We start from the raw sequence: 25995 nt of genomic DNA, 5'->3' as shown, positions 1-25995 counted from the left end.
AAGTTAATGCTTAGAAGGAAACTTCAATATTACATAATTCATAGTTCATAGTTTGTACATGAACTTAATTCTTAATACAAATAGTAGAAACATTAACAAAAACTAACTCAACAGCTTTTATTTTACTATTTGACATGTGTACATTATAATACACTGCTTTGTGAAAGCTAGTGGCTTTTATAACACCTGAACTTGCACTTGCTTTGAGTCACACTGAACTCCCACACACCATGATTCCAGCAGTTGTGGGGTCTTTCTGAACATGAGGTCCTGTGTGACTACAGAGGTCACACACCCCTGAAGCCAGCCTTGGACACAGATGTGAGGACTTCACAAAGATCAGATAATGAGTGTCTACCACTGTTTATGTGTATATGCCAAGTCTCCACCAGAGTGGTATAGAAGACAAGGACAGTGTGATTCGAGACAGCACAATAGGACTATGCAGATCTGAAATCTGAACTTCTGGGAGTCCATCGATGGCTGATACAGAAACCAAACTGAGGACTATAAGAACTCACATACATAGATATGCCAGATGTTGGAAAGCTTTTTCTATAAAGAACAAGACAGTAAGTATTTCTGGGCTTTGTAAACTATATGACCTCTGTTGCAGTGATTGAAGTTTGTTGTTGTATGAAATTAGCCATAGGCAGAATGTAAATGAATAGGCATAGCTGTATTTCAGTAAAACTGTCTTTACAAAAACAGGTGTTGCACTCGATTTGGCCTGGAGGCTATAATTTGACAATCTTGGTCTCTGCTATTAATTTTTCCAAGGTTACATACTGCTGAGGTGGTTATATGGCAATGAAGATGAAAGTATTTTGAATATATTTTAAAGCATATTGAAAGAACTAATGTAATCTGTATGAAAGGTTTTGTATTATGATTTGCATTTGTAAACTATCACATTCACTCTGCTGTATATTGTTTATAGTGTCAACAATACTATTCATTTCAATGACCAGTGGGAATGAAATACAAGTAATGAGAGCTCTTGAATACTGCTAACTAGCACAACAGAAAAAGCATGGGACATTCATTTTTTTGAGGAAAATGCTGGGAGATATACAGGAAAGAAAATGTCTGAATTTTGGATCTAATTTTATTTCTTATATGTGCTAAATTTCAGCAGATACAATTTTAACCATAGGAACATCAAGAGTGTTTATCAATGTGTCAGTTCTAAATAGGATTAATTATATGTAGCCCCAGAAAATTAGAAGAAAAGTGACTATTAAATACTGTCACAAAAGCCTCTGTCATCTATGCAAATACCTCCTTGCCTACAAGAAGAGGGTGCCCAGTTGAATTGCTTTTTCTGTAGAAAAGCAAGCTGGGCAGTTATCATAGGAAGTGTCTCTCTCTCTCTCTTTTTTTTTTTTTTCAGTTTGGACATCTCTGTTAGGGTCTGTAAACAAGTCAAGATGGTGCCTGGCATTTTGCCAGAGGGAGTGGTTTGTGAAGTAATGCCAGGGAGCCATTAAGTGTGGAGATTCCTTATTGGTTGACTGCTGTATCTAGTTTATGTTAATTAAGATAAGCTGTGTGGAATGTATATATACCCCTCCTGTCCTACAATAAAGGGCTCCCACTCCTGCTGTATCAATCTACACAAGTTGCTCGTCACCCCCGGTTATTTTGCTGCAGCTGGACTGCGGCAGATGGTGGCCCCTTACAGGGTGCCCCGGGACACTCAGGGGTAAGTGACGAAAAAAAAAAGCTGCCTGTCCCTAGATAGGACGTGAGCAAATCTGCTCATCCCTAGATAGGGCGAGAGGAAAAATGGCCATTTTGAGAAAATGGAGAAGATTGATACAATATGTTTGTGTCTTGTTTTGTCTCAGTGTATTGTATTGTCTTTGTGACAAAAATATGGAAGCGGTGTTAAGTAAATTGATAAGGGAAAGAGGCACCCCAGTGGAACCAAGAATAGTTAGGGCATGTGTTGATGGAAGCCCAGGAACTCTAGTCAGAAAGAAAAACAAAGTTCAGAAGAAGAAGGATTATCAGGGAAAAAGTTGCACCAAAAGGCTACTACTGAATACTTTTTGTTACCGGTGGGTGCGTGGCACCTACCATGTGTGCGAGAAGGTCATGGCGCAGCAAGGACTTTCCAAGAAGTGGCAGCCGGCTCTTCCCAGCCCCCCGCCCCCTGCCCAGGGAGCCGGAAGCCACTGCGAGGCCAAATCCAAACCTCACCGGAGGCACAGTCTCGCAGGCTCTTGCTCCCTGTGCCCAGTGGCAGTTTGAGTCCAGAACACTCCCTGGACTCTCCCAGGGCCATCTAGGACTTCCCGGGATGCCACAGGCGTGTCCCTGAAGTTTGATCATTTCCAAGGCCAGTAACTAAGCTAATGAGTGATGAGCACTATTAAGGCTTATTTCAAATGTAAAAACCCTTGAGATAATGTACTAAATTGTTCAGAAGGTTGTTTTCTTAGTGCCTGCTGGAATACTACAGGATTTTCTTTAGCATCATTGCTGAGGTTCCCGCCTTCATCCCAGTGCCAGTGAGGATGAGGGTGGAAGAATTTCCAGTGTTGCTGAGAACCGGAGGAGAATTTGGATCAAGCTAGCTGCCTGCAGAACTTACCTGGACTGTGACTTAAGCCAGCTGCCTACAGAACTTACCTGGACTGTGAACTTATCTGGACTGTGAGTTAATGTATTGAGACACTGCTTTACCTGGATTGAGACAACAAACTGTAATCTACAACAAATTGTAACTCAGTATCTTTGCAAACAGTGTCATTGCTGGTATAATTTTTCCAAGGGCTTCTTGCATGGAGCCATCAATTGGCTTGGTATTGTGGCATTTTGTATCCTCCCCTTCTGCTTGTAGCAGATTATTTATGGTGTTTGTGTAAAAACCACTATGGTTGTTATTTAAATTAAACAAAAGGGGGAAATGTTAGGGTCTGTAAATAAGTCAAGATGGTGCCTGGCATTTTGCCAGAGGGAGTGGTTTGTGAAGTAATGCCAGGGAGCCATTAAGTGTGGAGATTCCTTATTGGTTGACTGCTGTATCTAGTTTATGTTAATTAAGATAAGCTGTGTGGAATGTATATATACCCCTCCTGTCCTACAATAAATGGCTCCCACTCCAGCTGCATCAATATACACAAGTTGCTCATCACCCCCCCCACCCCCACCCCCCAACCCTGGTTATTTTGCTGCAGCTGGAGTGTGCCACATCTCCTTTGACATGCAATAGTTTTCTCAGGAATTTTTAAATTTGATTTCCTGTAACTATCATGATGCAATGATTTGGCATGATTTTATACATAACTATATTTCTCAATATTCTTGTAAAAGCACAATTATTTTCATCTAATGTGAATAAAATAGGCAAACACTTTCTGAAATTTTCTTGATCATTATAGCCTTATATTCAAAAACAATGTTTTCAGATTATAAAATGTATATAAACAGCATCACTTTTAGAAAATAAATATTAAAGGCAATGAAAATGTTTTGAGGAATCCAAGATATAGATATATGCAGCGTGCATATACTCACAAATATGTTGCATACATGGTTTACCATTTTTATTCATTAATATAAAGGAAGCAATTTTATACATCAATATTTATTTAATACAGTCATCATTTTAGAATGGAGCTTTTTCTAAGTAATTATTCTTTTAACAACATTACATTTTAGGGAATATCAATAATAATTTTCTAGGATTAAAATCATGATATTTTAAAACTTGAAATCCCTGTTATTGCACAATCCTTCAGAAAGATGTACCAGTTTAATTTTCCACAGAGTGAAGTGCCTTCCCATATCTTTACTAACCCATAATATTATAATAAGAAAAAAATTGCAAGTGATGGGTTAAATCTATTTAATCTTAAATGTGATATTTTGAATTGATTTTTATGATTGTTAATAAACTTTTACTATTTATAACTCATTTGTAAATTGTTTTATTGCTCAAAATGTCATTTTTCTTTGAATTGAAAGAGTACTTAGTAATCATATTTATACCTTAGGAAGCAAAATATCAATATACATATACAGAAAATATATATATACACACTTAGCTCTTTAGCTACAGGAAGAAATATATATAAATATTTAATAATTTATATATATATATATATTTATATATATATATATATATATATATATATATATATATATATATAGCTCTTTAGCTACATTCATAATCATTATTTTACTTAGAAAGGTAATCATTTCAATTTTTCTGCCACAAAATGTACATGCCATCAACATTTCATTTCTGATGTTTTGTTTGTTTTTAGGCTTAAACATTTTGATTTAGAGATCAGAAAACTTATTTTTTTTCTTGAAGATATTTTAATGTTTATTCTACAATTTTTTCTGGCTAATTTTGATAGAATTTATTCTGGTATAATGTGTAGAGGAAACATTTTCAATATAATAGTTCATCAACATGATTTAGTTAATATCAAAATCTTTTTCTATGAACTCAAAATATCTTTCTTTTGGTAATTTTGTATATAATACGCATATACGGACCACCTATTTATATATTTAAATCTGGATTTACACAACAATACAATAATTAAATTACAATTTATATTGGTATATTATATAAACAAATAACTTCTCACATTTCCCTTCCTATTCAACATTTCCTTGTTTATATTCTTGCACTTTAATATATTGTGCCAGGCCCTGTGGTGCACACCTGTAATCCAGGGGCTCAGAGGCTGACACAGGAGGCTCACAAATTCAAAGCCAGCCTTGGCAATGGCAAGGTGCTAAGAAACTCAGAGACCCTGTTTCTAAAAAAAGATACAAAATAGACCTGGGGATGTGGCTCAGTGGTAGAGTGCTCCTGAGTTCAATCCCTAGTAGCCCCTCCCTCTCCCCAAAAAAAGAAATTAATTGATTGGGCTGTGGTGTGAATTCTGCTGTGATGTTAAGGCAATCACATAGCACACAAGAGGCTCTGGGTTTGATCTCCAGCACCAAAAAATAAATAAATACTTAGAACTATCTGACTCTCTATCTCTCTACTTATCTAAGTATTATTCTATTTGAACTTTTTTTTTTACAATATGTTCACATTAATTTAGTGTTCTATATATTAAGGGGATGCAAAATAAGAAATCATATCTCCATTTTGGTATTTTTGTGATCTTCAGAGAATTTTACCTTTTAAAAACATTTTTTTCTGTATAGTTGTAAGAAACCATAGTTTGAATTTTGGTTTACTTAACACCATGATTTAAATAGTTGTGCCCCCTCAAAAATTCATTTTGGAACTTAATTCCCAATGCAAGAGTATTAGACTTGCAGGAGGGTATTAAAACGTTCTAAGGGCCACACTGAATCAGATAGGAATAAGCTTGACTATGTGAGTTCTGTCCCTCCTACTCTTCCTAAACATGAGGACATCTAGAAGGTGCATCTATAAGGACTGGGTCTTTAGACACAGAACCTCTGGCAGGTTGATCTTAGATTCTTGGCCTCCAGTAGTGACAAATTTCTATTCTTTGTAAATTACCTGTTATGTGACATAGCAGTAAAAATGAACTAAGACACTTAATGCATTTCTCCTTATTAAGAAATATAAATGTAGGGCTGGGATTGTGGCTCAATGGTAGCGCACTTGCCTAGCAGGCATGAGGCACTGGGTTCGATTCTCAGCACCACATATAAATAAATAAATAAAGGTCCAACAACAACTAATAAAAATATTTTAAAAATAAATATAAATGTAATGTAAAAATATGTAGAGATAAGGCATTTTGACTTGCTGATGTGTTTAATGAAATTACTTTTTTCAGCATTGAGAATGACTACAAGGAGAATCCTTGCAGATTGTTGAAGAAAATATGTGTACTACAACCATTGTGAAAAGCAGTTTGAAATTTCCTCAGAAAATAAAAGAAATGGAACTAATATATGTTCCAGGAATTACATTATGTATAAACTCAAGGAAAATGAAATCAGAATGTCAAAGGGGCATCTGATTTCCTATGTTCATTGCCATGCTATACACATAGCTAGAAATGAAAACAACCTAAGTGTCTAACAGCTGATGACTGGATTAAACAAGAAAAGGCACATATACACAATGGAATGATTCTATCATGAAAATGGTGACATTCTGTCGTTTGTAACAACATGGATGAAACTGTTGGTCATTATCTTAAGTAAACAGCAAGGCACAGAAAGATAAATATCATATGATCATGTTTATATGTGTGTAATAAAAAAAAGGATCTCATAGAAGCTGAGGATGAGATTGGTGATTATAAGAGGCCATGAGGAGGTTGATAGATGGATACTAGTTAGGAGTCCTGGCATACTATTGCACAATAGGGTCAATATTGATGATGATAGTGGGCTACATTGTTTTAATCTAGAAGAAAGGATTTTGAGGCAATACATATGTTTACTATGATTTGAACAATACACAATATAAATGTGTTTTGAAACAGCATATGGTTCCCATTAATATATACAAAATTTTAGATATCAGTTAAACTTAAAAATGTATTTAAAGAATGACATTGCATGTCATGAGCTATTTGTACTTTGACATGTTGGAAGAATATTAATAAATGTCCAAGAGATTAGGAAGTGATACACATCCCTTCAGAAAAAAAAAATGGAAAAACACTCTTAGTAAACTATAAATTGACTGTCAAAATTTGTATCAAATTATGTGATAACTTACAATATTAAAAATCTTATTTTGTCTTCTTTTATTTTGGGGAAAAAACAACATTGTGTCATTTGTTAGACTTTTATGAAATTGTTTTTTAAATTCGAAATCTTAAACAACTAAGAATGGAATAAATAGGACTCACAGAAAATATTTGTTTTTGTGCCACATTTGTTCTCCATTGCTAATGGAGAATATTTGGATGAGGAAGCTCTGGTTGCTCTCTCCTATTTTCCTCCCAAATTTCTGATAAAAAAAAACTAGAGTCATGTTGCTACAGGAAAATAATGTTGAACTGCTAGAACCTGTCCCTTTCCTTTTAAACTTCATTTGCGTCATTCATTAAACTAACTCATACTGACTGGTCCCCATTACAAGACAGTTGAGAAAGACAACTTAGAATCAATTTAATAGAGCTGTCACTATGTTACAGAGAAAGCAATCATACATTTCAAAGGGTACACAAACTCAAAGAAACATGTTGACAGAGTTACCTCCACATGCCTCCCTTTGCTAATCTCAAGAGGTTGTTTGGAGTGACATTTTTTTTTTCCTCCCTGAATAGCCCAACACAAAGTGGGGGATCCACCATAGCAAGGGAGCCCAGAATGACGGGATTGTTACTTCAAACATGTTTCTAATATGAATATAGCATATAGCAAGGAAATTGCAGCACTCATCTCTCACTTTAACAACATACACTTATCTCCCTTCATCAATTGCACATGTTTTATATTTTGGCAGTGTCATGGAAACTCTGCAAGATTTCAACACTATGGCCCATTCTACTATATCCTATTTCATCTTTTTCCACAGAAAAGATACCATACTTTAAAAAAATCATTTCCAGCTATATTTTTTAAAGACTTAACTATTAATCTTTTCATGCAACTGTACAATTAAGTATAGAGTGTGATGCTATTTTGAGTAAGATATTAGGAATACAACAAGAATGAACAATTCAGAAATCTTTTTTTTTAACATAAGATCAGTTTTGCTTTTTTTTTAACACAGTGCTGGTTTCAATTTTATGCTTGAGAGGATCACATCTCATGTAGTTTACAAAAATGAGGCAATAATTAAATTTATAATATTTTAAAGTTAATTAGGAATACATATTTCAATAAGAATCTATAATTTTCAGATTTTAGCTTCATTTTAAAATTAATGATTTGTAGTGACTCTAATAGATTAGTTTATAGTTTCAAATCTACTGTACATCTTTTAAGTCATCATAGTGGAAATAATAACAAATGATGTTTTCTTACTAATATGACTAGTGATGTATTTAAAGTTTGAAAAATTGATCTTTTCACTGTTATAGAAACCACACAAGAAAATGTAATAGAAATATCTTTAAGAGAAAGTGATATTGAATATACAGCTCAGTGGGAAAATATATATATTTTTAGGGAATTTACTAAGTTTTAATTTAGTACATGTGACTAATCGTTGTCTATTGTTGAGAAGTTTCCCAGTTAGACCAAACACACTGTCTTTTCTTAATGAATATGTGATAAAGAATAAATACATTGCTTACATATGTAAAGTATCTTTCTATATTGTTCATATTTAAAAAAATAATGTACAAATATAGTCATTGCATAAGTTTTAAAAAATATTTCAAACTTATGTTTACTTTTAAATTTGCTGTCTTCAATTTTATTACAAACTTCTGAAAGGCAATTATGTACTTGACCTTCTATACCACTGGCTAGTTCTGCAATCACAGATTAAACTTGAGCATTGACTGATTTTGGTATCGTCAGGGGTTTGGAAACAATCCCCATCACATATTGAGATATCTCAAGATAACTATAGAGTTGACTTGTAGTGTTAAATGCTCAAAAATTCTTTTATTTATTTATTTATTTTTGTACTGTGGATTGAATCCAGGAAAGCTATCCACTGAGCTATATTCCCAGCTCTATTTATTTTATTTTATTTTGAGACAGGGCCTCACTAAGTTACTTAGGGATTTTCTAAGTTGCTGAGGCTGACCTCAAACTTGTGATTCTCCTGCCTCAGCCTCCCATGTCGTTGTAATTATAGGCATGTGCCTCTCTACATGGCCTCAATTTTTTTTTAATCAAGAATGTATTACCATACTTATGGTTAACTATGAAATTAACATTAAAACAAAATATTTCTAGACACTTATATGTACTAAAATTAAAGTACAGAACTGATGTAGAACACATGAGGCTGGATACCTGAGGAATTTTCAGGAAGCAGGCTTATTTAAGCTGCAGCCATTCAGAGGGGCTTACTAATGCTTAACAATCACTGGACCCTGAGTCTGGACATTCTTTTAGATTTATACCGAGTGGAGTGGTTATACGACAGTGGGAACATGACCATTATTCTTTGTCCCATATTCTTAGGCTCCACAAAGGTTTCACACTTTTTGTCCGCAAACCTGGCATTTACAAGAAAAAGGAAGTGTCAAACCACATTGAGCTCTCTGCATAACGGTGAAATACTGATGATATACTCTAAAAATCGTTTTGATAAGAATAAAAGCTTAATTATGGAGATGGGTTCTTTTGCGTGGGGGTACCAGTCTGCTTCAGCACCAATACCATAATATTTTAGAAATATTTCTCATTTTATTTATGTATAAAGTAAATTGCAAAAAAGAGATTATGAAAAGGAATGCTATAGAATTATCCCTATACACTGATTTGGTTAGAAAAAATATCAAAGGATAATCCAGGAATACATATAAAGGAAAATACACATACTTAGGTAGTTTTTTTTCCTAGCCATTACTTTGATTAAATATTAATCCTATGAAGATGTTTAGAATAGAGTTTGGCAAATACTTTCTGTAAATTGCCAGAAAATAAATATGTTAGGCTTCTCAGGCTACATGGTCTTCATACCTACTCACTTCTGCCATTAAGTAGAAAAGCAGCATTACATAATACATAAGCAAATGGGCATGGTTTTGTTAGTTCATCTTTATTTATAGAAACAGGGCCTTGGCAAGATTTGGTCCAAAGGCCTTTAGTTTGCCAACCCAGATTTAGAGATATTCAGAGATTTTGAAGGAGATTTAGCTGTCCCACCAGAAGTAGTAGTGACAATGTCCAGTTTTACCTGATATTTGTATAACTGATGAGAAATCTATACAAAAGATGACCTATGATACAGGTTAGTACTACAAAAACATCTGCACCTAAGTTTTTAAAAATGACTTTCACAGAAGAAAATAACAGTAATCAAGATAGTTTGATACTGGGTAAAATAAAGACATAGATTAATAGAAAATAATAAATATCCTAGAAATTGATCCACATTTGATCCACATATGTATCATCAAATGAATTATATACAAGTGTTAATTATATCCAAGTGTTAATGTGATTCTGTGGATAAAGGATAGATGGACTTCTAAGCACATGGCTTGGGTACTATTGTATAACCAAGCCTTACTATTTCTCTTTCTTTTGTTGCTAGTTAAATTTATGGTTGAGTCTGGAAATAAGACTGCATGATATTTGTCAGCTAAAATGCTAGGAATAATTTATTTGCTAAACAAGTAAGATAGTTCTGGTATTTATGTTAGTATAGATTAGGAAAAAACTGAAATACTCACTGTGAGGAATATTTTATGAAGTTTGCTTAAAATTAATTAAGGATTGCCTAGAAGACTTAAGGGCCCAGTTAAGGAAAAACATATGAAATTTAGTAGAATAGTCCATTTTCACGAGTGCTGAGAAAATAGACTGGGAATTAACAAATATTGGTTCAGGGTATCAACATTTGTTCCTCTAGATCTTCTTTCTGCTTTGTCCATGCTATCCTCTAAACAATGGAGACCAACTTAGATAGCTGAACTTACCCTCCAGCAACTGAATAGATTTGGCTGATATGAAACACTATGAACAAACTAAATAAAAAAGGAGAGTAAGGTTATTTATGTATCTCTGTCTCCTTTCTATTTAATTCACCTTTAACTGACTGTGTCCCATATTTTATGTTTTTTTTTTTTTTTCAGGTTCTAGGTCCTGCTCTTTTCTCTGTCCCTTCAGGCTCAGTGTTGATAATGGTGATATGCCATTGTTAATACTTCAGATCCATACTATCCCTCCCAGTTTTTTTTATTCTATCTATATATTTGTAAATAATCCCTCTGTTAATCTTTTCCCCAAAATCCAATTGGAATGGTTTATCAATTCCTTGATGTGAACACATTGGAGAAGGCTAGAAAACTACTTGTAATTTATTCATTATTGTATCTAAATTGATTATGAAGGAATAAACCTGGAAGAAGACCAGGAGATTTGAATGAGGTCAAAACTATCAATCTTCACAATTAGAGGGAAATGATGAAAAGTGGCAAGGTTATGTTCATAAGGAAAACTTAGGGTTTTATTTCTTTGTAGTGAATTTGTGTTGTAAGTATTCCCTAGGGGTAACTATGGGGTGCATTGTTTGAGAGGAGAAATTTTAACTCAGCTGCATTTACTAAGAATCTCACCTGTGATTAGAAACATGTTAGGTATTCTAGGTAAGCCAAAATACTTAGGCCACAAGCTATTGTCTTATAACAGGGAGAATACCACATTCAAATTTGTAATTAAATTTATGAAATTATTTTTTAAAACTTTATAAAAATATCCTGATATTGAACCCATCAATGATTTGATCTTTCACATTACTAAGTTGCTAGCCATAAATTACACACCTAAAGTGTTTTAAGTACCACGTGTTTCTTCTAAAGCAGAAATTTACTACCACTACCACACATACATATATGTGATGATCATTCTTATTCAAAGTACATGTATGAGGACACGAATTGGTGTGAGTATACTATGTGTACAACCAGAGATATGAAAAATTGAGCTCTGTATATGTAATAAGAGTTGTAATGCATTCCACTGTTATATGTAAATAAAAAAAGAAAGTATAAATTTCTTACTCATTATTCTTATTTTTTTAACTTTGCTGCCAAAATTTAACACTTAAAATTCCAAAAGATAGAATGTCTTTAAATTATTAATTCCCTTTTTCTAATAATTACAGTTTTTTAAACTTTTTTCTTTAGCAACCTTTACCATTTTGTCAGTAATTACAAAGGGAGAGGACATTAGTGATTTCAAAAGTGCTTGAAAGTGAGAAATTTACCTAAGAAAATTGACTTGTTAATTATTCAAAATTCTGAATTCAAATTCACACGAGATATTATCTCCTTCAATTTTTGTATAATGTTCTTGTTTAATAAAGGATATTAATTTAACATATGTACAGACTAATATACAATGAAAGACTAATAGCTTTAAAATTTAATATGGTCACTCAATGAAGTTCCCTTGTTTTTTTTTCCTCATTAAAAATAACCAGTCTCAAGGATAATGTTAGAAAAGTATGTCATATTGTGTTCCATCTACAAAGAAGCTATTTCAAGAAATGAGAGTAATAAAAGTTATTCCAAAACTTTGAAAGCTGTGTTGTAATGAATTGAACTAGTTCACTTTCTGATTGCTTGCCAGCAGTCTAGCCATCTCCCACAAACTCCTGTATTGATCTGGTAGCCTTTGTGGCAGTGCATAAAGAATCACCATCTGTGTTGGGTACAGCAGCAGGTGCCATCTCCATTGAACTGGCTGCTGCCCTGATCACAATGAAGCTGTTTAGAGCACCTGGTGACCATGACATGCTTTCTTTTCTCTAGAAAAGAAACTAATTTTTAAGTTTACTGAACAGAAACTGAGAAACTCACCAGCAATCATCAGTTGTTGAGTCGCTGGGAAGGACTCCAGTGATGGTGAAGTAAGTGATCTAGTGATGGAAAGAATCTGACCTGCAGCAGGAGATTCTTGGTCATGCACACTAGGATGAAGTTCCCATTTTGACCATTCTGAAGAAGTCCTGATCTCTTCCTTTAAATCAGGTGTTAAGGTCAGGTAATCCACATAATATGGCCAATCTGGTCTAATTAGAGACATGGGTAAAGAGGTCTGTATTGGAAGAGGTTGAGTTGCTGTCACCGTATAAAACCCAACACTAGGAGTTACTTCTGCAAAGTAAGATAGTGAGTCTGTATATAGTGGTTGATTGTTTTTGAGGTCATTTGAGTGTGTGATTTCTGAATACATCTTTAAAGTTATATCTGAATATCGTTGTAAGTTTAATTCAAAATCTAGAGAGGTATCACTTGTGTGAAGTTTGAACAGCTGATGAGACACTTTACCCTCTTCCATGTCCAATAAATTGTCTTGATTTAGTGCCTCAGTGGGACTCATAGTTACACTGTATTTTCCTAATTTTGATAGTTTAAGAATATCTTCTGATACTGACAGATCATTAGTAGTCAGTTTTGAAGTCAAATCTGAATACATCAAGTCTGAAGACTTAGTTTGGGAAGATACAATGGATAAACAAGTCTCATTTGAACATAAATTAACATCTAAATTACTTGATAGGGTAATGGATTCTTCCAAGGATGAAAATAAAATTGTTCTTTTTGCACTCTTTTTAGATAGAAACAAAGATGACAGTTCTGTGAATGCCACTGATGGTATTATTTCAGTATGAGGAGAAAACGAATGCCCAGAAGTGATAGTTTGAGTTCCCATTAGTGCATACCAGCTGGCTAATATCGCTGAGTTCATCCAGAATGTCTCATAAAAGTGGGACTGTTTACTATGCAAAACCTGATCTGAGAATTCATGAGAGGATTTTATTTCAGTCATAGAACATGTTGCACATGTTTGGCTTAATTCACTTAAAGAATCAGCAGCCTGTGATTTGATGTTTGTGAGTCTCTGGTTGCTAGATTCTTCAGTAATAACCCGATATTCACTGGGATTGGGAGTTTGCGTACTAAATTGGTAGAGAGTTGATGAGTTTAAGATGGCTACCTGTTTGGATATAATTATCTTAGCAGGAAAAATGGGAGACATTGAGGGGCTCAGCAATCTCCAGTGCTTTCTTCTTGAAATTAAGGAAACAGCTGAATATTCTTCAATATCCTCTTGAGCCCTCCTAGAGACAATTGGAGGTGCACTTGTGGAAGCAGTTGTGAACAGGAATCCATGGGAGAGTAATGAGTGCCTGTTTAACTTAATATCAGCTCCTGGAATGCTACTAATTACTGAACTCATTGTGGCAGCAGAAAAGGCAACAGTGTGATAGTCCTCAAATAATGAAGATGATGTGGGAAAAATAAAATCTGTCATTAAGGAAGAGATGATAAATGGGGTCCTTGCTCCCTGATGAGAAAAAAAGAATGCTTGTGTAGCTGATGAAGTTTGAATAGGCATATGTGATGCAGATGTTTTGCCCCGGACAATTTGTGCTGGATCATGAACACCAAAATTCAGAAACTGAGAAGAGGAAACATCTGTGGAAGAAAGAAGACTCTGTTTTGCTGAAAGCTCTCTAGTGGAAATCAGTTCTTTGAGTAAGTAGCTTTCAAAAGCTATGCCAGTACTTAATGCTGCCAAACCAGTGGTTGCAGGAACATCATGCTTGAAAATATCTCTGTGTTTTGGAGCTTTAGAAAAGAAAAGGCAAAAAAGAAATCAGAAAAGTAAGTTAAAAATGAATAACTTTGGCCTCAGGCTGAATCTTTAGCAAATTGCACTGCCACCTCACACCTATTATATGCAGACAGATTTGGCTCTGGAAATCACATTTCTAATAAAAGTGCATGAAGAAGTTTAGTGACTTCACAAACTGCATAAATGTAAAGTCTGTTATTATTCACATTCCATGGGAAGGTCTAAATAGAACAATGGTGTTACATGAAATTGCCATTTTCAACCAAATGACTCCTTTAAATTATAAAACTAAAAACTAAAATTCTTTATCATGGATAGAACTGATGAATATTTGAACTATTTTGTTAGAAATATTCAAAATTTTGTTTTAATTTCTAAATAGTAATTTTTTTTTTTACATTTGATAACACTCTATTTTTACTTAATTCTTTAAATGAACATAAATCAGGAGCTGGGGTTGTGGCTCAGAGGTAGAGAGCTCGCCTAGCACATGCAAAGCACTGAGTTCAATCCTCAGCACCACAAAAAATAAATAAAATACAGGTATTGTGTCCAACTACAACTAAAAAATTTTTTAATAACATAAATTATATAAACAAAAATAGAAAAAGATACTTTCTTCTTAGAATGTACAACAGTATTCAAAGAAACTTTCATAAACAAAAAAATATCTTATTAAGGACTATAATTCTAACTAATCATTCTGAGTAACACTTTCTATATGGAGAGTGAATTTGGAATTGAACATACATTCTACTGTTTATAAAAATGACATCATTTGACTTATGTTAAATCATAGCACGTATCAGGAGGCTCAAGTTGTTAACATTCTTCAAAATAGAAAAATAAACACTTTTTGTTTCTGAGAGTTTTCAAAGAAATTATTGAATATAAATCTACATATAATAATTCAGAGGACATTAAATGAAGACATAATGAGATAAGTAGTACAAGGCCCTTTTCAAAAAGATTTACTGTTAAAACAAATGTGCTAGAATTAGAGTCCAATTATTCACCAAAATTTACACATCAGAATAAAGATTGTTGGCTTTTTTTTCAGTTACCCCCTTCCCCAAATAGTACTTATTGGCAAAGAATATCAATATTTTTAAAACTTAAAACAGGGTGTGTAACTAACAAGAATTCTAAATTTTGCACCATTAAAAAATCTATATCTTGGGAAAAAATTGAATAATTTAGAAATAAAAACTTAGAAAATAGGTTTTCAATATAAAACTTTTTCAAATTCAACTTCATATTTTATTTACTTCTACTTACCTTCATTGCCTGGATAAGTATTCATTATGGTCCATATTTTTGTAGCCCTTGCAGATGGGAAGATACTGAACAAGATCTCAGAAGGAGGCACTGAATATATTTGTGTAAAAATGGTTGGAGAGATGCTTGGGGAGATGAGAGATGAACTGGTGATGCTGCTTATTTCATCACCACAAGGAAGCGCAGTGGAACAACTCTGCAAAAGGTAATCACCATAATTAAATTAAGCTCAAAGTTCCTTTGTTCCTATGAGGAGATTTTTTTTTTAAGTTTATTTTCAGGTCCATTTTGCATTTTTATACTTACATTAAATAGTGCAAATCATTCACCTTATTTTACTTAAAAATGAAATCTTCATAGTAAAATTTATCCATATTTCAAAATTAGTTAAATCTTTCAAATTTAAGATATACTCAATTAAATGTCTAAATTTGTTTTTAGTTCCTTTAATTTCAAGTCATAATACTCCCTTATATTTGCTTTAGGAATATTTTTTTCCCCTGAAAAATTTGTACTTTGATTTTCAGTATGGATATAAAAGCAATATAATAAATTATAAACCCTTTTCTCTAAAGGTCATATTTAGTTGAAAGCCAATAAGAATGTCATATTTATAATAGATAATTGAAAACATTTTTGTGTGATGCTCAAATAATTTTACTTTGTACTGGCTTATAGAAGAAATTGGCTTGTATATTTTAGTTTGACATGAATAGCCTATTTCTGTCCTATCCTTATAAAATAATTTCCATAGAAAGCAATTGATTGAAGCATATTGCAAAGAGAAATTTTATGCATGCATAAATAAATACAAATGGATCAAGGAGATTCTCTCTAAAAAGTAGAGTTAAAACATAGTTATATTAAAAAATAAAAAAATAGTTATATTATTTGAAGCATTTTGATCTTTAATTAAACACAAATTTTGAAATGATTTAAAAATACAACTATACATTTATTTCCCAATACTGAAGATATAGCCATAGATTTCCCCAATTTACTGCTATAACATTTGTCGAATGTATTTACTTTTCACAAATTTAGGTCTTGTTTTAGACATATATTCTTTTTTGCTTTGTAGTTTATATTCTGTATTCACTTTCAGCTTATAACTAAAAGTTTCTATAAAGGTCAAAGGATTCATGATGTTAGAAAATTGCATTAAAAAGTCTAACATGTAAAAAATAGTCAAGAATGAATCTGGAAGCAATATAAGAAACAATAACAACACAAAAAAGGAATATGATTTTATACTTTAATGACCAAAAGATTTATGCTTTCCTCAAGGCTAACCTGTAGAATGGAAAGACTTCATAGATTAATTAAAATACACATGAAATCAGGGTAGAGACCAGAATGCATCTGTACTAGTTTACAGTGAAGATATGACTATTACATGGCTCATAAATGCTTGTGTGGTCCTGGTCAGATCTTTTTTCTCGAATCCTAATCAGAAGCCATTATTAACCACGATGAGGAATCACTACCACAGAGTTAGGTGATAATCAACAAGTTACCTAAGAACCTCATGTGTTTTTGACAAGCATTAGACCAGAATGTGTAGAATTAGGTGATTCAAATGCTCAGTGGAAGGACATTTGAGTCCAGCAGACAGGAAACCATACTTTCTCCTTCCTCTATTATATGCACACATTGGTGGGCTGAGTCTCTTATCCATCATGTGCTGTTCATAAGGTTTGCTCTCAAAATTGATTTTATTTACTGAATTTCAGGCTTGATTCCAAATATCTCATTCTATTCCCTATTCCCCAAGTATTAGCAATAAGCGTCTCATCAAACATATATAAATACATACATATACATATATATATATACATATATCTATTTATTTATTTAATATCCTTCAAGTAGATTTTAATTGTTTGACATCTCTCTATGTATATATGCATATATATCTATATATGTAGATACATATATATAAGTGTATGTATAATAAATATATATATATATATTTATGCATGTATATGTTGTTAATACACTTATTCAATGTCATTACAAAGGTGGGATACAAATATTTGATGTTAATACATTTATGTATGATATATACACCTCAAAGCCCGCAAATGCAATTCATCCTAGAGACATTCCTCTATTCTTCCTTATTAAATCTCTGTTACACACTCACTATACCTATTTCTTTTTCCCTTTGGACTGTATGCATCAATTGTTCTTGTGTGTTTGTAATTATGAGTCTTAATAAATGGTCATGAAATCTGCCACTTTCTGATAGATTCATAAAAGTCTGTGGTATGTGATCTTCCAGCCTCTTCCCTTATGTTGTGACATGTGAATTCATGTATTAAAGATGGCCGAGTGACAAAAAAGTAGACTTGGTGCCTAAAATATCTCACTGAACGAGAGGAGCTGAAATCAAAGACATTCATTTGGAGTTCATGTGAATGAAGAATAAATTTCTATTGTATTGATCCACTGAAGTTTTGAAGGTTGTTGTGATAGCAGTTATCATAGCCCTAATAGACCACTTGACCTTTCTGATCACATTCTCTGTTATGTATAATAAAGATAAACTGAGACAAAACTCCTCAAAATGATTGCATATTTCTTCTTGCATAGTCACTTGATTGCACATGAAGCATATAAAAATTCTAAGTATTTAGCTTTATCTCATAAATCTTTAATTTGATACTTGTATTTCTTAACTTCATGGTTACTATAGTTTACTATTTTTGTCAATGTAACTCATTCCTTCATAAATGCACCTTGCAAACAGGTATTTAGTGCCTGATTAAAATACAATAATGAGGTACTGATATTTATTGAGAACTAAATAGGTTTCAACATAATGTTAAGCATTTATATAAAATGTCATAACTTAAAAATTGTCTTTATGAATCTATATTTGAAGAAAACATGCAGAAAGTATCTTGAATCAGTGCTTTATGAAATTCTGATCACCTGCTTTCTCGTTAACCTTGGGTAGCTCTGCATGTCTTCATTTAGTACTAAGTGATGAATGTGCAAGCTATAATGACTGTTATAAGTGCTCATCAATTTATAGATGGAACTAGCCAACTGCATAGGTAATTTTTTATTTTATTTTATAGCTTGATTTTAGAAAAGGAATCAAAATTTGAATTAGTTTAAACAACAGCAAAATGGGCAACTAGAGAGGCAAAGGTGGAAGTGAAGCCTTAGATATGACCAGGAACCAGATAATTCAGGCTGCTGCTTTGTTTACTTATCAGTTGTTTAAATTAGAGTTAATTCTAAGAGATGGGAAGCCATTGGAACATACAGGACAAAAAAAAGTGATATAGTGTGATTTACATAGTAAAAAATATTTGCAGAAACATATACTCTCAAGGGAGATTGGTGTGGTGGGAAGAAAGGAAGCTGGTATATTGATTGCCGCAGCCCGGCTGGCTGGGCAAAATAACTGGGGGGTGACGAACAACTTGTGTAGATTGATACAGCAGGAATGGGAGCCGTTTATTGTAGGACAGGAGTGGTATTTATACATTCCACACAGCTTATCTTAATTAGCATAAAATAGATACAGCAGTCAACCAATAAGGAATCTCCACACTTAATGGCTGGCTGGCGTTACTTCACAAACCACTCCCTTTGGCATTTTGCCAGGCGCCATCCAGACTTGTTTATAGACTCTAACATTTCTCTGTCAAAATGCCAGGCGCCATCCTGACTTGTTTACAGACTCTAACAATTGATGAGATGCTGCTTACAATGATCTAGAAAATGGGTGAATAAACTCTTGCTGGGAGCCGAAGCAGTGCATAGTGTGAGGAAAGGTTTCATTCAGGATGTATTTGGAAGACAGAGACTATAATACTGCTGAAGGACAAGAAACATGAGGTCAGAATAAAACTTTAATGAATGATTACTAAATTTTTGTTGCAATGCATGGAATGACTAATGAAGCCATTTACTAATTGAAATATCAGTAAAGGCCAGTTATAGATTGGGGGTATATCAGAATTTCTTAATAAATACATTAAATTTGAGAAACTTGTTAGCTTCCAGTAGCAAGTTAAAAATATGAGTCTCTCCTAAGGCAGAATAATCCTTAAATCATTTCAGTGAAGTAAGAAGAATGGTTTAAAGGAAACCTGCACTATCTTATAGTCTTTTTGCTAATTCTTTGATCATAGAGATAGAAATGCAAAGCCAAGATTCAAACCAAGCAGTGAAACTCACGGCCCACACTCATAGCCACTAAACTTTATTTTGGTCTCCTGGATCATCTCCAAGTTTTTCTATGAGAGTTCTATTCTACACTTGATTATTATAGATAACAAAAATCAAGATAAGGAACTACTCTACTCTAATAGTTCTACTCTAATAGTTTAACAAACATAACTGACAATTAGATTTAATCATCAACAACCAGGTAAAATAGTGTTTATTATCTCAATGGATTCACATTCTAGTGAACTATTATTTTACATTCTGTTGACATATCATTTAAAGATGTAACTGTATGTCTCATTCTTATTTTCTAATAAAATGTATACAATGAAGAAACATTCCAATGTTTGTATTTAATTTAATATCTATAATACTGTGGTTTAACCTATGTTTCTAAGAACCAAAAGGATAAATTTGTAAAGTTTTCAAACTAATTGGCAGCTTGAAATTTACAACACTATCAAAATATGCACTATTGCATATACATAGAAGTGCCTACCTAATTTGTGTGGGCCAGTACAGAATGAAAACATGGAGTGTGGGCAGCCAGTCTGAATGATTAGTGTTCTCCATCCAGAGGCAGAGAAGCTCTGACTGTCACTACATGTTGTAGTGACCTGGACATTGCCCTGGTCCCGGAAGGTTGAGGACACATCTTCAGACATAGGCATGTCTCCCCATAGATTGAGCTAGGCTCACCTGTTCCTTTGTGATATTACCCCTTTGCCCTGTTTGGGATAAAACGTTCCATGAAAATGCCCTTTGTGTGTCCCTTTCTCTTGCTCTGCCTTAGGGTATGGCCAATCTGCTGACAGCAGATATGGCGAAGCTGGACTCAGCCCCCAGGAACCTGACCGCTTGCCTTATTTGAATAGCTTCTCTTCAATAGGCAGGTTTAGCACGTGCTCTCTCTCTCTTTCTGCGGACCCTTAAGGTCAAAGGAGCCAACCGTCACAGGACTCCAAAGAAAAGGTATCTCTGTCTCTTGTGTGATTATTTCATGCAGCCCAATTCTTCTGGAGTGTTTTAGTTGCGAGGAACGCGACAATGGAGCCCCTCATTGAAAAATGAGTAAGTATTTCAGCTCAATGACAAGACAAGAGCAGGCTATTTGTGTGAGTGTGAATAAGTGTGCTCATACATGCAAAGGGACACAGGAATCTTAAGGACAAGATTTTGGGCCACTCTCAGGTCACACACCCATGATGTTAGTCTGCTTATTAATACTATTTTGTATCATATAACACTGATCTACCACCTTGCTCTTTGAAATATTTTATTTTTCTTAAAATAAAAATGCTTTTGAAAATTAAAAGAAACATTTTCAATGATTGGTATGCTAAATTCATGGCATGGTTTTTGCTGCAGAATTATAAAGGAAAATTCAAGCATAGGGACCGATATAAAGTAACTCAGAAAATCAGTTTCTAAGTATAGGCTTATTTTCTCCACCACTTACAGTTCAGGCAGAACTCTTCCCAGGAGTGCACCACAGTGAAACTTTCAATCTATGCTTATTGGAAATATCATATTTTGTTAGGAAAGATTCTGTAAAGTTCTTTTCAAATAATCACTACTTTTAGGCAAGTTTTACATCATTCACATCATTTTTAGTTTATAAATATTGTATAAACTTACTGCATAAAATTTTCAATTCATAAGTTATAAATCACTATCCAGTAATTAGATCAACACCAATAATTTCCATCTAATTAGCTTACTTATCTCAAAATTTATTCTTAGGAAAAGATGGAAAAATTATAAACTTAAATTTTATTCCCATCCTGTCTGGGATAGGTAGAACTTAAAGAATTCTTAAGATTTTCTGCCCACTCCCCAAATCAAGTCCTGCATAACCCACAATTTCAAAAATACTATGAATTTTTCTTCTATGACTAGGTTATGATATACTATCTAATACAGTTGGCTTTAAAAAAAAGATGATTATCAGCATGGGACTAATCTATTTAAAATCAAGTTTTTCTTGCTAGTCACAGAAGAAGAAACCAAAGAGTTGAAGCACAAGAAGAATTTCCTTGCTTTTTATCTAAAGAGAGGGGAGGGAAGATGCAAGGAATTTTGGTGGCATTTAGGAGTGGAGAGCAGCCTCCAACAGACAGCCAGCAAGAAACAGTGGAACTCAGACCTAGAATCAGCCTCAAATAACTGAATTCTGGCTGGGTGAGGTGGTACATTCCCATGATGCCAGTAGTTCTGGAGGCTGAGGCAGGAGGATTTCAAGTTCAAGGCCAGCCTCAGCAACTTAGGGAAATCCACAGCAATTTATCAAGACCATGCATCAAACTAAAAAATAAAAAAAGAACTGGATATGTAGTTCAGTGGTAAAGCACCCCTGGGTTCTATCCCCAGTACAAAATAAATAAATAAATTTTGCAGAAAACAGAAATAGAACTGGAGGGAAAGATGGGGGAAGATCCCGACCACATACACACACCCAGAATCTCCAAATGAGAATCAAGTTGAGTTGACACACTGATTTCTGTCTTAGGATACCCTGATCATAGACACCAACCATGCCATACCTAATATCTTATCTATAGAATTATGAGCTAATAAATGCGTATTGTTTTAAGATGCTGAATTTGTAGACATTTATTATGTATAAATAGATATGCGTTGTCCCCTCAACCTCACCATACTAAGCACCAAGAAGTTGAGTTCTTTCCAGTCCCAGAGACAATACTAATTAAGCAAAACAGTGGTGAGGAATCTTATCATCAAGTTGTGGTGGTAAGATTTTTGTTGAAGTAAGACATTGGCCTTTGTACCCTCAGACCATTCTTCACTATCACCCTGCTCTGCCTTGCATGATGTTGGAGAAGAACTTACCCATGAAGGCAGCAAGTCCTGGATTTCCTTATTAACTGGGTTTCTACCAGTGTGAGGCACTAGTGTCACAGTGAGGGTAGAAGGAAGGGAGAAACCAAGCATCTTTAAAACTGAAATTCTGACTTCCCCAATCAGCATTTTCTCTTTTTTCCTCTTCTGGCAGAAGATGTGGCTGGCTGCTGGCTACAAATACCTTGAACAAATGCTTCCACTTCTGCTGCTTCTCCTTTTCCTCCAGAGTGTCTCTCTCCCTCTCTCTCTCTCTCTCTCTCTCTCTCTCTCTCTCTCTCTCTCTTTATCTATCTATCTATCTCTATCTCTATCTCTACCTCATTCCTTTGGAATATTTGAAACAGCTCCTTTAAGTCTCACCTGGAACAGTAGCATACTGTTCTATTTAAATCCTAGTCTGTACACAGTATTCTTTCATAAATGTTTTAAATATCCCTATGGACTATAGGTCCATAATTCCAAGAACTTATAAACAGTTGGAAGAACAATATAAATTTGTGAAATTTTTCTCAGAGTGGGAGTAAATTAGCTCCATGTTTTTTGGGGGCAGGGGTACAGGGTATTGAACCCAGCGGTGTTTTAACACTAAAGTAACATCATCAGCCCTTTTTAAAATTTTTAAATTTTGAGGCAGGGTCTTGCTAAGTTTCTGAGGATTTCACTAAATTACCAAGACTGACCTTAAACTTGCAATTCTCCTACCTCAGACTCTCAAGTTACTGAGATTACAGGTGTGCGCCAGCATGACTGATTTTAAGTTTTAAGGGTGAAGCCATTATAAATGTGAGACATTCCATTCTTCACATTATTTGATAGGTGGTAGTGAGGCCTCTACTTTCTTTTTTCTCTTTTTTTTTCTAGAACAAAAAAGAAGGATCATGATTCAAAGCCAGCCTCAACAACTTTGGTAGGACCTAAGCAACTCAGTGAGACCCTGTCTCTAAATAAAATACAAAAAGGGGTTGGGGATGTGACTCTGTGGTTGAGCACCCTGAATTCAATCCCTAGTACAAAAAAAAAAAAAGTTTGTCTAAAATTTTATTGGCTTAATATTTTTATGGAGTCAGCAAACTAAGTTATGAAACCAACAATAACAAATAAAAGCAGCACAAATAATAGCAATAATTGATAACCACAGAAGCAGAGAAAAATCAAGATTATTTTTATTAGTAAAGCAATAGTACGTAAAACTTGGAAATATGAAAATTACTCTGGAAAAATATAATTTTTGAGGTCACTTTTGTCTTGGAGTATAATTTTGTTTTTTTCTCATTGGATTTGGCTATTAGATCTCCAAGGTATTTATTTCAGTTGGGATGCTTCTGAAAGCACAGAAGCATTGCTTTGCTAAACAGTTTTAATTTGCAAGAACAAGTTCCAGAAAACTAATGAATGCAGAGATAAATATCTTAAGGATTGTACTGAATCAGGCTATTTTTTTTTCCTAGTCTGGCCAGAGGAAGATGCAATAAGAAAGGTGATGGAAAGCACAGCTCAGGGAGAAGTCAAGGTTAATGCTAGAGACAGATGCTCAGACAACAGAAAGTTGTTGAGGTGAGAGGTCGAGACATTGTTTTAGACTCAAGGCCTCAAAAGCATATTTGCTAAGTATAGAGTATGTGCCAGAGTTATCTTTCAAAATGAAAGACTGACCAGGTCATTCCCCATCTTAAAAAATCATCATTAGTTTACCATACTTCAAAGGAAAAAGCAAACCTATTTAATCAAATATACAAAACTACTGGCTATTTTTCATCACTTTTACCATGTTTTCACAAATGCTATATTAATTCCCACTTTGAATATGTTTTTCCCCTTTCTAAAATTCCATTACTGCCATTTATTTCTTATAGAACCTCAGTAGTCTTGGTACTCAGCTTTTAGATTCAGTTCAGCAAATCCCTGGAAATCTTCAATGGTGTCTGGTTTTTATGGTATCACCACTGTGGTTTCATGGAATACTGTGAAGATATTAACTACTGTCATTATCTAGCATATTGTGACTGTTGCTTCATACATTTTACACTCCCAGTAGTCTATAGCTTTTTAATAGCAAAACCAGTCCTTCAGTGTCTAGCTCAGTGTGTGAGAAATGTTGACAAGTGAAGTCTTTAGACAAGATCCTACTGTTCTTGGTTTCCACAGAAATTTACAGCAGACCTACAGAATAAGCTTGTAGAGCTCAGTTGGGCCCATAAATCAAGAATCAAATTTAAACTGCTAATAAAAGATACAATCCTATAATAACTGTGCATATGAAAATGAGTTATCCATACAAAATATTCAGGAACATGTGCACATAAATAATATATTTTAGTACAAGTCTAATAAAGATATTTATTTCCCCCCCTTTTTTTGGACTTATATCTTTAATAGTGGATTGGATTAATATTCCCTTCATGATAAATGTACTCTGCATACTTTTATGGTTTCCTGACATAAAAAAAGAGAACTAAAAGTCCCAGTAAAAATGAAACAACTTTAGAGAAATCAGAATAGACTATTTGTCAATAAATATTACTTTGATGTAAAATACATATTAGTAGTTTACCTCTAAATTATAAGAGGATAAGATTATATCCATTTATTATTTAAATTTTCTGAAGTGATTCAATTCAAGCACATACAAATTATTCTTGGTCTCTGTAATCCTAATAAAAGACCCCAAATAACTGATCTTCTTATAACTGTCTTTTTTTTTACACTTTACACATACAGACAATGGGCTTTAAAATCATAAATATTTTGAATTTCAGAGTTACATGCTTGACTGCGTCATAGTTCATGCTGGAAATATCACTGTTTTGAACTTAAATTCTAATATTTTTATTTTATTTAACTCAATATAGTATTGACAATCTGTTCAATGTGAACCATCATTATAAGAGAATTTATAACTGTTACAATCACTATAGTTGAAAAATATCAGTGTGGCTAATAGAAGTGTATTTCTAAGGTTCAAATATCAATAGAATTCTCTAAATTGCGTTTTCTGAATTCCCATTTCCCTGAAACCAAATAACAAATTTTCTGAGCCCACTGTCTATAAATCATCAGCTGGTACCTGACACAGAGTTCTGCAAGTGTGTAAGAGCCACTCAAAAGTCAAATGCTCTCAACTCTACTGTTTCAAAAAGAATAGATGAAACTAATGGACACTATAGGCAGGCTAATGGCACATGATGTGAACACTCAGTATTCCCCAACTTTTGCTTAGTAACTGGTGAGTAGAAAGTTAAAATTCTGTTTTTTCTTACTACCAACTTTCTATCCCATCTAGGGAAGCTTGCCTCAGTTACATAGTATTCATCTGAGAGCTCATAAGAAAAGACGTTTATTTCATGAATCATTTTTAAAATTCTTGTAATGGGAATAATGTCTTCATTCTGAATCCCTGTAACTCTTATTTGTTTACATTTTATGGCATTTTTTCCTATTCTGTATTTTAGTTGTTTCTATCTGTGTTTTATTTGATAG

The 25995-nt window shown here is 33.8% G+C and overlaps 1 protein-coding gene across 1 annotated transcript in view; it reads right to left on the bottom strand.

Annotated features, from left to right (window-relative positions):
- Positions 1-25995, bottom strand: part of Eys (EGF-like photoreceptor maintenance factor) — a 1514165-nt gene that overhangs the window by 723693 nt on the left and 764477 nt on the right. The window contains 2 exon segments of the mRNA XM_077109730.1: positions 12408-14183; positions 15469-15664. Of these exon segments, the coding sequence (XP_076965845.1) occupies positions 12408-14183; positions 15469-15664 (1972 nt within the window).

Source organism: Callospermophilus lateralis, chromosome 6, assembly GCF_048772815.1.
Source record: "Callospermophilus lateralis isolate mCalLat2 chromosome 6, mCalLat2.hap1, whole genome shotgun sequence".
In the NCBI taxonomy this organism is placed as follows: Eukaryota; Metazoa; Chordata; class Mammalia; order Rodentia; family Sciuridae; genus Callospermophilus; species Callospermophilus lateralis.
The sequence above is the reverse complement of the archived record's forward strand: the minus strand, read 5'-3'. Positions and strand labels throughout refer to the sequence as shown.